Source organism: Chiloscyllium punctatum, chromosome 15, assembly GCF_047496795.1.
Source record: "Chiloscyllium punctatum isolate Juve2018m chromosome 15, sChiPun1.3, whole genome shotgun sequence".
NCBI lineage: Eukaryota > Metazoa > Chordata > Chondrichthyes > Orectolobiformes > Hemiscylliidae > Chiloscyllium > Chiloscyllium punctatum.
Window position 1 is genome coordinate 79,796,792 of NC_092753.1, and position 18,185 is coordinate 79,814,976.

The following is an 18,185-nucleotide window of genomic DNA, read 5'->3' on the forward strand; positions in this document are numbered from 1 at the left end:
GTGATTTTTTTCCCCCCTGGTTCCAGATGTTAACAAAAGTATCGTTATGAACTACTACAATTAATTTTCACATTAGCAACATTTCAGCCAAAGTTAAGTAAATGGTTTTTGGTACTCATCTCAATTCAGACAGATTTATTTTTAATTTTAATCAACTTTCTGGGCATTTATGACACCTCCACAAGGTGGACTTTGCACCCAGACCTTCTGACCCAGAGATAGGGATACCACTAGGAGCCACAAGTGTCTCTGGAATTGAATGTACACTGCTGATGATCAGCCTACATCTGCCAACTGAAACACATTGCTTGAGCTATCTTAACAATTTGTAATTCTTCAAACATCTCAAACAAACTCCTTTTTACAAAATATTTTGCACCAAATTAATTCTGGCTGGGGAATTAAACAGCCCGAACATATTTGCAAAGAGTACATTTTGTATTTTAAAGTCAGCACTTGTTTCACAAATTTAGGGAAATGTTTTTTGTGCTTTTAACTGATGGGTCACTGCCAAAGTAAGGTTTCGCTCTTTTTCAACCCTCCAAAATAACTTTTAAATCAATAGAATATTTTAATATTGGCTTATTAGTATTTAAAGATATGGACAATCAATAAATTATATATGCTTGTTTTCAGTAAAATCTTTCATCTTCGTGTTAAGAGGACTAAAACAACAACCAAATTAAAACCTCTTATTTAATGTAAATACCTCAGACATTACAAGGTAATAAATTCACAAAAATAAAAACTCATAAGAGCTAACTATTAGATTGCAGTGCTACCATCTTCAGTTTTGTATATTAAATCTGTCACCACAGTGGGCTGAAGACTAAAGCTTAAGACGAGTATTAAGACTTCGCTTTTCTTGATGCTGCTAACTTCATCAGTTGTGTACTTACCATCTCCATGTGCAGCAGATAGCTTTGAAGGTGGGGTGGTCATTCTCTTCAAGCTAGGAGGGCTTTCTGAAGAAGTAGAATCCACACTATTTGAGGGGGGTGGGGGGGGGGGGGGGGTGTGGAGTTGAGAGAAGAAAAGGATAAATATATGTTCTCACATCCTGAGTTATATTTCTTTTACAGATGTTCCAAAGATGAAAATCCCCAACATTATTATAATTTGTTCAAAAACGACAACTTTAAACATTAAAAAAACCTTAATTGTAATCACCAATAAACAGCTCATTCATCTTTCAATTTGCAACTTCAAGAACAGAGAGGAGAAGACTTGGATTGTCAACTCATTTTTGCTCTTCGGACCAGCAGAATTAAACTTTAATTTTGATGACATTTGTTAAGTTGTGGGTTAAAGCACAAGTTTTGAAAATAAGTGCCTCAAAAAGATTGCTTTGCTTAAAAAATCTTACAAATCAAATTATGAAAATACATTTATCTAAAACATATTCGTTAAGATACTCTGCGAGTAAGAGGCCTCCATTACTTTAATCTTGCCCTTTAATTTATGCATCACGACCACATACTGATCTTGTTAACAAGGAGGTTGACAATTTACTCCCAACCTTCTGCTCTCAAAGCCATCTGTGGTACTGAAATTTAGCTCAATGCAGAGAAGTGCCAAACATTCATTCAGCACCTGCTTCTGATTAAGGTCTGTTGACTGCTGTTTTCAAGAGATCAGAGACACAAACGCATATCAGACCATGGCAACAGACACCCAAAATTTCACAACAAATCAGTATCTATAATGTCCAATTTGTTCTGTGCTCCTTTAAGTGAGTCAATTATCCATTTACTCAACATAGTAGAGAACTTTCAGTCTCAATCAAAAGCTTCATTTTCTTCCAAGTCCAGAAAAGACTTGAATTCTAAATCTTTTCCTTGTGTTCAGAAAACATTCAAATAAACAAGCAGTCTAGTATGAACACAATTGGACACTAATTGAAAAATAAGCTGCTTGAAAAATGTTTTCACAATTAGAAATTGTTTTGAAAATTGATATTGACTTTCAACTGTGCCAAATAGATCAATATGCTGTTTTCTCAGATAGCCTGACAATGCATTTTCTTTGGAAAGTACGGCCTATTTACTAACAAACCCACATTCTGAAAAGCTTACCATCCTACAGTACTCTCTCTCCAAACTCTATCCAAGCATCCAAACTAATGATTTAAAAACATGTCAATGCTTTTTAGTACAGTATTGAAAATGAAGTATTTGTTGTTACCTATGACTTATTCAAATACTCAATTCCTTTGTGAACAAACAAGTTGGGTGAGAGGGCAGAATGAAAATCTTAATCTCATATACTTGATCTCCAGGATACAAATGCTACAGGAAGGATAGAAAGGGAGGCAAGAGAGGAAGGGGAGCGGCATTTTTGATAAGGGATAGCATTACAGCTGTGCTGAGGGAGAATATTCCTGGAAATACATCCAGGGAAGTTATTTGGGTGGAACTGAGAAATAAGAAAGGGATGATCACCTTATTGGGAGTGTATTATATACCCCCCCCCTCCCAAATAGTCAGAGGGAAATTGAGAAACAAACTTGTCGGGAGATCTCAGCTATCTGTAAGAATAATAGGGTAGTTATGGTAGGGGATTTTAACTTTCCAAAAATCGACTGAGACTGCCATAGTGTTAAAGGTTTAAATGGCGAGGAATTTCTTAAGTGTGTACAAGACAATTTTCTGATTCAGTATGTGGATGTACCTACTAGAGAAGGTGCAACACTTGACCCACTCTTGGGAAATAAGGCAGGGCAGGTGACTGAGGTGTCAGTAGGGGAGTACTTTGGGGCCAGCGACCATAATTCTATTTGTTTTAAAATAGTGATGGAAAAGGATAGACCAGATCTAAAAGTTGAAGTTCTAAATTAGAGAAAGGCCAATTTTGACGGTATTAGGCAAGAACTTTCAAAAGCAGATTGGAGGCAGATGTTCGCAGGAAAAGGGACGGCTGGCAAATGGGACGCCTTCAGAATTGAGATAACAAGAATCCAGAAAAAGTATATTCCTGTCAGGGTGAAAGGGAAGGATAATAGGTATAGGGAATGCTAGATGACTAAAGAAATGGAGGGTTTGGTTAAGAAAAAAGAAGGAAGCATATGTCAGGTACAGACAGGATAGATCGAGTGAGTCCTTAGAGTATAAAGAAAGTAGGAGCATCCTCAAGAGGGAAATCAGGAGGGCAAAACGGGGACATGAGATAGCTTTGGCAAATAGAATTAAGGAGAATCCAAAGGGTTTTTACAAATATATTAAGGACAAAAGGGTAACTAGGGAGAGAATAGGGCCCCTAAAAGATCAGCAAGGCGGCCTTTGTGTGGAGCCAAAGAAAATGGGGGAGATACGAAATGAATATTTTGCATCAGTATTTACTGTGGAAAAGGATATGGAAGATATAGATGTAGGGAAGTAGATGGTGACATCTTGCAAATGTCCAGATTACAGAAGAGGAAGTGCTGGATGTCTTGAAACGGTTAAAAGTGAATAAATCCCCAGGACCTGATCAGGTGTACCTGAGAACACTGTGGGAAGCTGGAGAAGTGATTGCTGGGCCTCTTGCTGAGATATTTGTATCACCGATAGTCACAGGTGAGGTGCCAGAAGACCGGAGGTTGGCAAACGTGGTGCCATTGTTTAAGAAGGGCGGTAACGACAAGCAAGGGAACTATAGACCGGTGAGCCTGACCTCAGTGGTGGGCAAGTTGTTGGACGGAATCCTGAGGGACAGGATGTACATGTATTTGGAAAGGCAAGGACTGATTAGGGATAGTCAACATGGCTTTGTGTGTGGGAAATCATGTCTCACAAAACTTGATTGAATTTTTTTGAAGAAGCAACAAAGAAGATTGATGAGGGTAGAGCAGTAGATGTGATCTATATGGACTCCAGTAAGGTGTTCGACAAGGTTCCCCATGGGAGACTGATTAACAAGGCTAGATCTCATGGAATACAAGGAGAACTAGCCATTTGGATACAGAACTGGCTCAAAGGTAGAAGATAGAGGGTGGTGGTGGAGGGTTGTTTTTCAGACTGGAGGCCTGTGACCAGTGGAGTGCCGCAAGGATCGGTGCTGGGCCCTATACTTTTTGTCATTCACATAAATGTTTTGGATGCTAGCATAAGTAGTACAGTAAGTAAGTTTGCAGATTACACCAAAATTGGAGGTGTAGTGGACAGCGAAGAGGGTTACCTCAGATTACAACATGATCTGGACCAGATGGGCCAATGGGCTGAGAACTGGCAGATCGAGTTGAATTCAGATAAATGCAAGGTACTGCATTTTGGGAAAGCAAATCTTAGCAGGACCTCTACACTTAATGCTAAGGTCCTAGGGAGTGTGGCTGAACAAAGAGACCTTGGAGTGCAGGTTCATAGCTCCTTAAAAATGGAGTCGCAGGTAGATAGGATAGTGAAGAAGACATTTGGTATGTTTTCCTTTATTGGTCAGAGTATTGAGTACAGGAGTTGGGAGGTCATGTTGCGGCTGTACAGGACATTGGTTAGGCCACTGTTGGAATATTGTGTGCAATTCTGGTCTCCTTCCTATCGGAAAGATGTTGTGAAACTTGAAAGGGTTCAGAAAAGATTTACAACGATGTTGCCAGGGTTGGAGGATCTGAGCTACGGGGGAGGCTGAACAGGCTGGTGCTGTTTTCCCTGGAGCGTCAGAGACTGAGGGGTGACCTTATAGAGGTTTACAAAATTATGAGGGGCATGGATAGGATAAATAGGCAAAGTCTTTTCCCTAGGGTCGGGGAGTCCAGAACTAGAGGGCATCGGTTTAGGGTGAGAGGGGAAAGATATAAAAGAGACCTAAGGGGCAACCTTTTCACGCAGAGGGTGGTACGTGTATGGAATGAGCTGCCAGAGGATGTGGAGGAGGCCGGTACAATTGCAACATTTCAGAAGCATTTGGATGAGGATATGAATAGGAAAGGTTTGGAGGGATATGGGCCGGATGCTGGCAGGTGTGACTAGATTGGGTTGGGAGATCTGGTCGGCATGGACGGGTTGGACCGAAGGGTCTGTTTCCGTGCTGTACATCTCTATGACTCTGACTCAATGTGATACTCAATTCCATTTTCAAAATTCTGGGTGAAGTCAAGTAGGAGGATAATCTGCTGTGGTAAAAACAATGACTGCAGATGCTGGAAACCGGATTCTGGATTAGTGGTGCTGGAAGAGCATAGCAGTTCAGGCAGCATCCAAGGAGCTTCGAAATCAACGTTTCGGGCAAAAGCCCTTCATCAGGAATAAAGGCAGTGAGCCTGATGGTGGAGAGATAAGCTAGAGGAGGGTGGGGGTGGGGAGAAAATAGCATAGAGTAGCTTCAGGGCAGAGGAAATGGCCTGGGAGTTGCAATGGGAGAGGGACTCCCTGAGATTCTTGTAGAGAGAGGAGGAAAACTTCAAGGCAGGCATCCTTGCAAGAAGGATAAACTGTGCCTGGCCGATATTACACTACATTCTTTGGGCTGTATTTTAGTTCATCAGCTTCCAGTTGCCCACCAGTGCATTGCATTAAGTCTTGATTCTTTTCATTATCTTAGGAGGAGTGAGTGTTGTGAAGTTAACGAACAAAAACAGGACACAGTAGAGACCTGTTGGACAACAAGTCACATTTTCTGCAGATAGTGTGTAACTTAACATCCTCAACGTCTTGACCATTTTAATTGATTTTTCAGGCAGTTTTGAACTACTAGACTAAAATATTCAACCTCTGATTTAAACGTGAAATACTGTGTATGGAACACAGAAGTAGGTCCTACAGCTGTGCTACTCTAGATCATGACTGATCACCAACCTCAATGCCATTTCCCATGCTGCCCACACATTTATTGTGGTTCTTAATAATTGAAAATCTATCAACAAATAGCTTGATCTGAATATTGAACTTCCTTAATCATCTGGACGTACGGAATACCAAAGATTCACCAACCTCGAGAAGAAAACGTCCTTCTCATGTGCAACGTAGGCTGGACAATAAGTGTTGGCCAGTCAGTGATGCCCACATTTTAAAAAATATTATGTTCATCTTCAATGCCTTTGATTCTGACATTGCCAATATTGGGATGGTGGATGTGTTCCTTTTAGTATCATTTATTTGTAATTTGGGATTTTTAAAAAATTAATGACTCAAATTTCTTTTGGATGTTCAAAGAGATTGATGATTAACTTCAAAGGGCTTCTGTAGCCAGTAATTTATTTTAAAACATGAATAGCAGCAAGTTTCAGGATGAATGGGCTTTTACTTCACAACCAGGCAAGGTAAACAATTATGCATTAAGATGTTAGTTAGAAACTTCTGCATGTTTTTAAAGCTCAGAGGAAACAGCAATAACTTATATAAATAAAATGTTTGTTTGGGGCAGTTTTGCATAAGTATTGGTGCTGATGGGTGTGTAAAGCAGCACTCCTGGGAAAGGGAGAAGACAGAAAATAGACAGTACCTTGAACTCAAGTGTTTGGAAAAACTCTGAAGAACTTAATAAAGTCAAGTACATTTAAACTCAGGTATATGAAAACTCCAGCTATAGGCTCAGATTTTCTAGACTGGAAGTAGAAGTCACAGTTCAATTAAGCATACAGGAAATGTTAGAGGTAGTAAACTTTCATCACTGTCAAAGGGGTGCCTTTGGAATGCATGAAGGATAATTCTTGGGATGAATGGGATATGTTAAGACATGTTTAAAAAAACTTTACATTCGTAGTGTAGTAAACTGCCTGGTTTATTCTATTTTATCTTCATAGAATCCCTACAGAGAAAAGCCATTCAGCCCATCAAGCCTGCACTGGCCCTCTGATAAGCAGACAGGACAGAGGAATTAAGAACATAACCAGATCAGCCATGATCTTGTTGAACAACAGAATATGCTTCAAGGGCCTAATGGCTTAGTAATTCATCTACTCTGTCATTTCCAAGTTTGAAGTCTGTATAGTTTGTCATAAATCTGGCTAAACTACTGAAAGACAGGCATGATCAAATGGAAAGGCTATGGCTGTGGGCAATGATCACACATTCTTCAGTTCCAATAAACACTTCATTGGCAGTATGTTTGAAAAATATCAGCGCTTCAAAATTTTAAGCATGTTCCTATGTTGGAACTTGAAGCTTCGGAGATGGTGTCTCAGCCCTGGAAATCCAAAATCTCTCCCTACCCTGTGCCGCGGATGGTCTGCATCTGCCAATTTATCTATCCTCTCGGAAAATTCTAAGAAACTAGTGAGTGAAGACAGATTGCTTCCAAATGTATTCTAACTACCACATATGGAATCTGGGCTCTTAAATCATTCCTTGTGGAGCTCCTTGTGTAATGACTTCAAGCAAACTTATGCATGACATTTGTTTAACTTAAGTCATCTGCATTTTACAGCTTCATGTTTCACTCAGTGCACTCTGATAGCACATATTATATTTCAGCTCTCTAGTACAACTCCAGAAGTTAATAGCAGAGAGCAATAAACTACAAGTAATCCCAATCAGACGATTTAATATTGACTAGCACTTCACCCTGAAATCAAGTGCCCAGAATTTGATAGATATCTCAATATTTGTGATGCAGCGGTTGCATCGCGAGCAGGAGGCATGGGTTCAAGTCTCACCTGCTCCAGAGGAGTGTAACAACATCTTTGAATGGGTTGATTAGAAAATATTGAAAAAAGGTCTTAATTATAAAAGCATACTTAAATAATTAAATGTTAACAAGAGTAAATCAGTAAGCTATGAATTGGAAAATACAAGTTTATTACACATAGCAAAAAAGGTTCATTGCACTGGGTAGCACAAAGGGAGAGGAGACCACCTCGTTCCAAAATACTTCGAATGCATGGATCCCACTTCCAGCTTAAAGAATTGCCAGATATACCAAAGTTCTAATGTGACAATCGCAGATTTTCACAATATAGATTAGTATGGCCATAATGTAACACATACATGTCACAGTTTCCAAGTCTCCAGAAAAAAAATGTAGTGATCAATTAGGTCAAATCTTCAGCCATTCAGACCTGGAGGTCGACCTCAAAAAATGGCATCTGACACAAATAGCAAAGGAAAACTGCTTCCATTCTCACTCCTCCAAAGGAGGATATAAAATAACAAACACACTAAGCCATACAAGCTTCAGAATCTCAGAATATTATGCTTATCTAACAATTACAGTAGGTTTTCATGCACACTCATAAATGAACACTTTTTAATGGATGCAATGTGGGAGTCAACAAACCAACATTCAAAAAAAAAGTTAATTTGTAGTTTTGTGGATCACTGGAGTTGATTCCAACATGTGGCACCAATCCAGCTAAGCTATTAACCAAAAGCTTGGTCAAAGAGGTATATTTTAAGGATTGTTTTAAAGGAAGAAAGCAAGGTAGGAAAATGGAGTTGTTTATGGGGTTATTGCAAAGCCTGGAGCCAAGGTAACCAAAGGTAGGCTACCAATGATAAAGCAATTAAAATTAAGGACTAACTAAAGAACAGAATAAGAATGCAGAGACCTCAGAAGTGGTGACTGGGGGAGATAATAATTGGAAGAATTTGGAAGTTGAGAATCAAGTTTAAGCTTGATCAGGGGCTTGCTAAGGGTCGTATAACAGTACCTCATCAACCTGTAATCTATATCCCCCAGAAGATCAAGGGTAGCATGTGAACACCAGGGCCTATAAGAATCCCTCAAAAGCTATATAACCATCTCTGTTCCTTTCGTGTCACTGGGTCGAAATCCTAGAATTTCTTAACAGTATTGTGGGTATCCTGACACACCAAAGAATGCAGCAGTTCTAGACAACAGTTCTACGCCATACCAATTAACGATATTGCTTTCCCAACAAAGAAAAAAAACATGCATAAGGTAGAATGTGAGACACCAGCCAGAGTGCATTGAAATAGCGGAGTCTGAAGTTACAAATCACAGGAGCAGTTTACTTGAGACAAAGGCAAAATCTCGGAAAATTATGGAAGCAAGTGGTGAAACGAATGAGGTGGAGGCTCATCTCACTATCAAATATGGCACCACACTTGCAAACAAAGAGTTTTAACTTGATAATTCTGCCCAGGAGAGGGATGGAATTAATAGCAGTTACGGATTTTGGAACGGGATTGAGAATAATGACTTCAATCCTTGTAATATTTAAATAGAGGAAATTGCTGCTCATCCAGTCTCATATGTCATAAAAACTGCCTGATAATTTAGCATCACATGGGTGGTAGTGAGGTAGATCTGGGTTTCAGAGTACATGAAAGCTATATCTCATTAAAAGGACTCAAACATTGAGCTCTCTGTACCTGGAATATTAACCAACCTTTCTCTTTGAAATGCTACTCATTTATCTTTGTGAGTTGCATTCAATGTGATTCCATCTTGCTTTGTCGGATGTTAAACCACCATTCACTGTTTTAGTTCTGATTTCATTAAAACTCAAAGTTATTCACAAGTGACTAACTATATTTAGACAAAAGATTACAACTTGTAACCCAAACATATTGGGGATTTCTTCAAAAAAAAAATGCGAGATAATCAAACAGCAAAAATTGCTACAGGTAAGTTCCCAATTTTAAGAGATAATTTTAGGCTGATCTCTGTCATATTTATATGGCAATCAGGCCAGCATCAAGGAAGAGGAAACAAATAAGTACAGTTAATACAAAGAAATCCAAGCAAACATACCTGATGGATTTTCTTACAGGTCCTGAAATGAGTTTTACATAGGATTTGGGGAACCAGCCCTTCTGTCCATGAACCTCTCCAAACCACCACATATCCTGCTGTTCCAAAACTGTAATTATGTCATTTTTGTTGAAGTTGAGGTGATTATCCTTCTTTGCCCTCCAAGGATATAATGCTTGCGCTTGAAGTCCCTCAACCTTCTCTCCCTGGCAAATAATTTGACAAAGAAAGTCACATGCAGTATTCCAGTTCTGACTTTGTTTGAATATTTACTGATCACCCCAAGAACGAACAGTCCAGTACAATTGAATGACATACGGAAAAGCAATATTGCTCAAGTACTTGAACACTTTTACATGATGGTTCAACAGACAATTTATGGAAATTTAAAAATAATTAGTGAGTAGTCTTCCACTGACTAAGCAGAGCCCTTCCCAAACTTCGAGGGCCACACAAGCCACAGTTGACACCACCTGCTTTAAAAGAAGGGAATCTAATTAAGTAGTGGATCAAAATATGGATTTAATTTCATTGACTACTTTCGTCACAATCCCGTCAAGCCTGATGGGCAACATTTGAGTATTAATTTGGGTCACAAAATTCAAAATCAGGTTTTATGAATGAATTATGGACAAAAAAAAATCAAACTCTCAAAATTAAGATGAAGTTGTACTTTAAGTAATTTTTGTTTTAAGTAATTCCATTAATTGTTAAATGTATACAATTCAATACAACACCTTGATCAATGCAAAACATAACAGGGAAACATGAAATGCTTATTGCAATGGAGGAGGAAAAATAATGTATTATTTTAAACTCGCCAAAGATAAAAATAACAGTTTGAAGTTCTTAAGCGGTTTTCAATTTTCTCCACATTTCTGTTTAGTCTCTTGCAGGGATACAATTCATTGGTTACATTTCCCTCCCTTATCTTGCTCAAATTTATATACTACTCTTGCAGTCGAGTCTGCATCACAAGCAAACAATCTTCTCTTCACCTGATATCTAAGAGACACACCACTCAAAGGGTTAGCAGTGGGAAACATAGCTCAGAGTAACCTTGGATTAAGCAGGGTGACAATCTTTGAAAGTTACACAAACCAGAGATGGGCTTAGGATTTTCCACATGACTCTTTCCAGGCTGCATATCCCCGAATCAAACGGTCACTAAATGCATCTGGATAAACTGCCCAGTTTTCAGGGATCACCAAGATTGCACTGGCAGAATTCCATAGAATGTTACAACAAACATTTGGGTGAATGTTTATGCTTAGACTTGTAACACAGGGCAATTTAAATGGTTAAGTGTTCCGACACCCAAGATCCAGCACCACCAACCAATCCGATAAGGTACAAATCAGATGGATAAAGAATAGTCGCTTCCATGTTTTCAATATTTAAAAATTTGCATTTGCATTAAATACAGCCAATCCTTTTCAGTCTAAGCAACAAATCCCATTTAGTATTCTTTCACTCTGAACCCATGATGCCAAGAGTTGACCTGAGTATCTAAAGGACCCGTCAGCCAATAAACAGACTTCTTTCTCATTCTTCACTGAACTTGAGTCTACAATACTGATGAACTTCAACTGTGTTTGCACACTGTGATATTTTATCCGATCACTTTAACATGTAACAATATTTCACACATAAACTATGGCAAGATGAAGTGCCCTTTTGTATTCGCTACTTACCTGTCCTAATACAGGTGATGGAGATGATCCAGATACAGTGGCAGGGGTAAAAGCGGATCTCTGCCGAGGTTGCCCTGTGCTAGGAACAGTTAGTGATGGCTGTGTGGCCCAGGCATCCCAATTATCGCTCTCTGGCTTCTCACTGCCTGTTGTGGGCCATCTAAGTGAAAACAAAAGAACAAGAGTTGAAAAGCTGCTTTGCTATACAATCTTTTTTGAAAAATAAATCAATGTCAAAACGGTCTTATTCCAACTTTGGTTTACAGGGGAGGACATCAGAATCAAGATTAGAATGGTGCTGGAAAAGCACAGCAAGTCAGACAGCATCCAAGGAGCAGGAAAATCAATGTTTCAAGCAAAAGCCCTTCATCAGGAATGAAAGGCTTTTGCCCAAAACGTCTCTTCTTCTGTTCCTCGGATGCTGCCTGACCTGCTGTGCTTTTCCAACAGCATACTCTCGATTCTAATCTGTAGCATCTGCAGTCCTCACTTTCTCCTTTTATTTCAGTGCTCAAACCAGTGACTTGGTAATACAGAACTGAAGAATTACTGATAAAAGATGTGCTGCAGCTTATGTACAGATGCAATACCACCAAATATCAAAAGGAACAAAACTGTGTGTGAGGAGTGAGGTGCTAATTGGTTGGCAAATCAACATTGTTTAGCAGTGGCTTTGCCATGGAAAATACATGAGCACCAAAGATTCTGCTTAACTGATAAAGGTACAATGCCTAGATACATCTCTTTTTAACTCGCAGCCTTTGTGCAATATAAATTTTGTTCCTCTTGAAATTTGGTTTTCTTTTATTGGTCCTAATGACAGCAAAAGCTGTGACAGCATATTCAGCAATATTTCCTGGTTGGCATTTTGACAGTTCTGTATGCCCAAAGTATAGAAAAACTAAGAAAATTAACATTCAAGACAATTTTATTTTAACACAGAGCCAAGGATTTCAAACTCTTACACATGTAACATTCATACAGATTTGGTCAAGCTTTGACTTATTGCATCCATCACATGATTTATTTGCATTTAACTGTTTTTTTGCAATTAGGCTACCACTTGTTGTTTCAATTTTGAACTTCTATCATTGAACTGAAGGTAAAAGAGCTAAAGGGATTTTCTAAACATGGTTACTCTGAGAATGATGCAAGACTGACCTGGACAGCTTTAACTGCAGCATGAAACAATATTGCTATTTTAAATTTTAGCAAATGATTTAAAAGAAGTCATAATGAAAATCATTAATATTTCAGTTAAAAGCACAACTTTTTTTCCTTGAAAAACATGCAGTTATGCATGTCAAAGTCTATGAATAACTGTCACACCCTTAAAATAATAGAAATATTTTATTTTTCCAAAATGACCTGGAGTTGGAAAAGAACCTGGAATCTAAAGACCACCCAAACTCAAAAATAATTAGATGATGCCAACTTAGGACTTACTTAGACCACTTCCCAAAAGAGTAACTGAGCAGGGACCATGAAGAAAAAGACCTGGTTAAAGTAGGAGCTCATTCTGGATCTCATGCGAATCATCAGTCACACAATAAGTCTTCAACTACTCAAGTTAACAATGGGTTGTGTTACTCTTGAACCATATCCTAGCAAGACTTTAAAGGGGTGTTGAAAGGGATATCACAATTCCTGACAGTATAACAAAATAAATTGTAATGCGAGAAAATATAGTGCAAAGGCTGCAGTAATATTTTTAGCTTTTGTAAAGCTTACGTGCCAACGAAAGTACCTTTTGACGTCAAATGATTGCTTAATTTGCACTTAACCATCTGTGCACATTCATTCAAGGAAAAATATACTTGTTATACACCAAGATATTGCAGCCTTAATTAAATAATAGCAGTTATATTTGAGAAAGCTGAAAACTACACACTTGTACCTACGTTGAGCTAAAATCTGCCCAATTGGAGGACATCGCAGGCTCTGTTGCTGGTTGCACAACACTTGCAGCCACTGTATGAGGCGCAATCTTTGCAGTCAGCTTTGCTCCCGACTGCAAATTCGGTGGCACTTCATTCTCTGGAATCTTCTCTGCGTAGTTAGCAGGAAACCATCCAGTTTTCCCTTTGAGTTCACCTCCAAGCCATCCCGGTTCTCCAGTCTGACTTTCATCCACCTGTCAAAAACAATTTTGTACCGTTGGCATGGGCCTATACCTCAAAACATGAAGTATGTCAAACTAAGCAGACTAGAGTTTGCCCGAAAATGAACTCATAGCTTTATCCAAGAATTTAGTCTACTGCAGTTAATTTGTAAAAACAGTGTATGCTTTTGACTGGAAAGGAAGTGTTTTGATGTATCTCTGTCTGATGCTTGACAAATATGCAGAGATCATAAAAATAATTGATTGGAAAGCAAAAGCACTATTTTGTTCCTCAGGTACCAGAGTGACAGCATGTCTTAATTTGGTAAAAACATCCTATCTGGAACCAATGTTAGTGAGGCATAGTGTGCAGCTGCCGGCTAAAGCTCAGCTATCATATCTGAATTACAATTTAACATTTCTGAAGTTTTTTTTAGGATCCTCATTTTCCTGTAATAAGTCTTTTTTTAATTTCCAAATAAGGATAGTGCACAGATATGCAAACAGTTGGTATCCTGACGACTGAGAAATCATGAAAATCTACATACTTTGATACTTAATACACATGGGTGCAAAATCAATAAAGGACGTTTGTGTCCACACACGTATGTGTAGGAGAGGGGTAATTCTCAGACTTTGAGAAATGCTAGCAGTGTAACAGGTAGACATCACAGACATGCACCACTGAGCACAGTAAGAGGCACCATTCCAATCTCATCACCACCACATTTAGCTTTTTGAATATGATGAATATGCCTTAGTACCCGAGGTCAAATTTCCAGTTGTTAAAACACCCAAACACAAATTAACTCTGAACAAATCATTTGTTTCCAAGTATTAATTTACTGAATCTGACTAGAAGCATCTACTCATGCCTATCTGCATTTGCCCCTAATTGCCACATTGTTAGTTTTTGCATTTCTAAATGTGGTAAAAAGAATAAGAGATGGTAGCTCCATTCCCGATGAGAAAGTTAGCAGTTCACAATAATGGCATTCCCATTACAAGGGCAGTTGCCAAGCCTCTGAGAATTACCCTTCATGTTAAATGGATAGCAATTTTGTTGAAGATCCAACTGCTCAGAACTATAAATCAAACTTCAATCAAGACAATTAAACTGATGAAAACAAAATTTCACCCTTTGCCTCAAGGACACAAATAATGTGTAACTGTACAGCCTTCACTGATTTCGAACCATTACAACTACTTTAGACAGTTACACTTCAAATTTGGATTTCAGATACATGCCTTGTTTCCTCGTATAGAACTTGAATCCATGAGTGAACAAAGACATTTTGTTGAAGATTTTTGTCTGTACTTATCAGGACATTTTACAAGAAACACCCAGGCAAATGGAAAATGCTTGAGACTATATGGGAAGACAGCACAGAATGGTTAGCACGTGTGCTGTCCTGGGTAGAAATATTGCCAAAGGAGGATACAGCAGTTAGATGACTAACAGCTCATTGCCAAGCTTTGTTTAAAATGTTAAACCAGTTAAATTCGCTTTGGATTAGTCAAAACCCTGAGAAATGAACTAGGAAATGGCTGTCACCTACTTTGTTGAATTGCAGAAGGAGCAATGTGTCTACATGCTCTCTGTCTACAAAGGACAGGACCCTAAGTATCAAGATGCAGCTTCCATCTCATGCAAGTGCACCACACTGTGAACCTGCCAGACATCCTTAAAATAGTTGCCAGTGTAGCTCTTTGCATGCTCAGGATTATTTAGCAAATGCTGTCGAATTGCCCTGAGTATCAATGATTTGCTGCATCCCCTATGCTCTTTCCAGTCGCCATCTCTGCTTTAGGTCACAAGCTTTTGGTTGGAAGTATTAACGTACAGGGCCCTGTCCTTTGTCGTAGGTAAAAAACAAAGCACACTGTGATGTAGGTTTTTAGTATACTAACTCAACAAAATAGGTGGTAGATCACCATTCTCCGGTTAATTTCTCAGGGCAATTCATTGACGTAGAAGAAACATCACATCTAGTTTAGAATTTCAATACAGTTTGGCAGTCAACTGTGAATCATCACTTGCCTGGTCCCTTGAAGGTCCAACCTTCTCAAACTCTCCCATCACTTTAGGTGCAGTGACCCTCAAATTAAACCACCAGAATCATCTCCCTCTAATGAGTGTATGCAGCCTTTTGGCCCTGTCAGGCTATGGTGACTTGACCTTTAACTGGTTTATCTCCAATGGCAACATATTCAATTAAGAATCCACTTGTTAAACAATCTCCGATCATAAGTACAAAATGCCATTTCTGCATTACACTGGCATTCCTTACAAATTGTCCTGTTATGCACATTATGAAAAGCTTGAATAAAACCACGTTCAAAAACAAACGCCTTTGAAACAATTCCCTTTATCTACCCAGATACAAATATTGATACACAATATTAGCATTCAGGTCAGTCTAAACATATCACTGTGCCAGTAATCAATAATTCATTTGAACATTAAGCACCAACAGCTGGCCATACTAAGTAGAATATTCATCGTACCTAATGACATTGATTCCTAGTTTTACAGAAAAGAAAGTGTTTGGAATCTCAGAATGCAAACCCAATTGAAATAAAAATCCCAAACTTTAAAACATAATTTGATGTCGCCATGATAACCAGTGGCCTAGGACATAATTTCACAAGTCCGTTTAGTGCAAAGAAAACTATGCAAGTACACAAAAGAAATTAACCCCACTCCCCAATAATTCTGCAACTGACTTACCCATTCCCCTTTAACCTCCAACATGAAAGCAAATGATCAAAAAAGGGCAGTAAAACAAAAGTTACAAAATCTCATTAGCAATTCAAAGTAAAACAGGATTTTAAAATGCTTTCTTAAACAGTTAGAACTGGGGCACTGGGGGATGCCCAGACCCGCAGATCCATTACAGGACACAATTACACTTAAAATCTGACCCAGGTCGTTGTTCTGCCACATGGTGCATGGAAGGAAATCAAAAATTAAAACTCAGTGCAGATGGTACTATAACTGTATGGCTCTGGACGTAGGTTTGCTCGCTGAGCTAGAAGGTTCATTTCCAGATATTTTGTCACCCTACTAGGTAATATCTTCAGTGGGCCTCCAGGCGAAGCACTGTACATGATTCCTGCTTTCTATTTATATGTTTGCGTTTCTTTGGGTTGATGCCATTTCCTGTTCTTTTTCTCAGGGGGTGGTAGATGGGGTCTAACTCGATGTGTTTGTTGATCAAGTTCTGGTTGGAATGCCATGCTTCTAGGAATTCTTGTGCGTGTCTCTGTTTGGCTTGTCCTAAGATGGATGTGTTGTCCCAGTCAAAGTGGTGTCCTTCCTTATCTGAATGTAAGGATACTAAGTGAGAGAGAGTCATGTAGTTTTGTGGCTAGTTGGTGTTCATGTATCCTGATGGCTAGTTTTCTGCCTGTTTGTCCAATGTAGTGTTTGTTACAGTCCTTGCACGGTATTTTGTAAGTGACATTAGTTTTGCTTGTTGTCTGTATCAGGTCTTTCAAGTTCATTAGTTGCTGTTTTAGTGGGTTGGTGGGCTACCATGATGCCAAGGGGTCGGAGTAGTCTGGCAGTCATTTCCGAAATGTCTTTGATGTAGGGGAGACTGGCTAGGGTTTCTGGACTCGTTTTGTCTTGCTTGTTTGGGGTTTGTTGCTGAGACATCGGTGGACTGTGTTCATTGGGTACCCATTCTTTTTGAATATATGGCCTAGGTGATTTTCCTCTGCTCTGCGTAGTTCCTTTGTGCTGCAGTGTGTGTTGGCTCATTGAAAGAATGTTCTGATGCAGCTTTGTTTGTGGATGTTGGGATGATTGCTTCCTAGGTGTTACCGAGTAGGGTGACGTAACATCTGGAAATGAACCTTCCAGCTCAGCGAGCAAACCTACACCCAGAATCTCAACTCGAGTTACAAATTTTCTCAAAACTGTACGGTGTCACATAAAATTTGGAGGGTGGTGAACAGCACAGAAATAGTGATTACAAAAGATGATGTCAAGTGAAATTGATGATAAGGAAAGTTAAAATTAATGCAGAATTTAAAATCAAAGGAAGTTTTTCATGGGAAGAGTGCTCAACACATTCAGTACGTATTTTAGGTCCTGATGAAGGGCTTTTGCCCGAAACGTCGATTTCGAAGCTACTTGGATGCTGCCTGAACTGCTGTGCTCTTCCAGCACCACTAATCCAGAATCTGGTTTCCAGCATCTGCAGTCATGGTTTTTACCTCACATATTTTAGGTAGCACAGTCTAGAAACAACCATTGAAACCATCTAGTAATGGATGTTACAGTGGGAAGAAGACAAATATAAAATCTGAAAAGACCCAAACTATTTTTTTCCCCATTTCCCTTTTGATCTTCTGAGTTGTTTAATTTGTATCTTAATGCAGAACTTTCCAGTGCAGTAGCAAACCTTAATTTCAAATCAGTTTCTGTGACACAAATTCATACTTTAATAAGCAATGAGGATTAACATTCCGGTACATTTATAGCTTGAGCTGCAAAGATTTACACAAATGAACAGCTCCAATTGCTATGAAATATATTTTTTTAAAAAGTAATAATCAAGAAGATTGGTGTAAACCTGATGACCATATTCCAGCTCCAGCTGTGAGATGCGAGCAGCTAAAGTATTAAATACTTCAGTATTCAAAAGGTATCACTCTCAAAGTTCACCTTTTTGTGCTGTAACCATTTCTAGACTAAGATTGTATAAATGCCTTACATCCAGCAGTGCCAAGAAATGTAGAGAGGAAAAGACGAG

At 38.9% G+C, this 18,185-nt stretch overlaps 1 protein-coding gene across 7 annotated transcripts in view; it reads right to left on the reverse strand.

The window, feature by feature from the left end:
• itsn1 (intersectin 1 (SH3 domain protein)) overlaps nt 1-18,185 on the reverse strand; it is a 203,961-nt gene that overhangs the window by 70,222 nt on the left and 115,554 nt on the right. For all 7 annotated transcript variants that reach the window (XM_072585590.1, XM_072585589.1, XM_072585594.1 and 4 more), the window contains exons 20-23: nt 13,223-13,455; nt 11,322-11,481; nt 9,628-9,833; nt 900-985 (exon numbers count right to left, since the gene is read on the reverse strand). In XM_072585590.1, the coding sequence (XP_072441691.1) occupies nt 900-985; nt 9,628-9,833; nt 11,322-11,481; nt 13,223-13,455 (685 nt within the window). The remainder of the gene's footprint in view (nt 1-899; nt 986-9,627; nt 9,834-11,321; nt 11,482-13,222; nt 13,456-18,185) is intronic.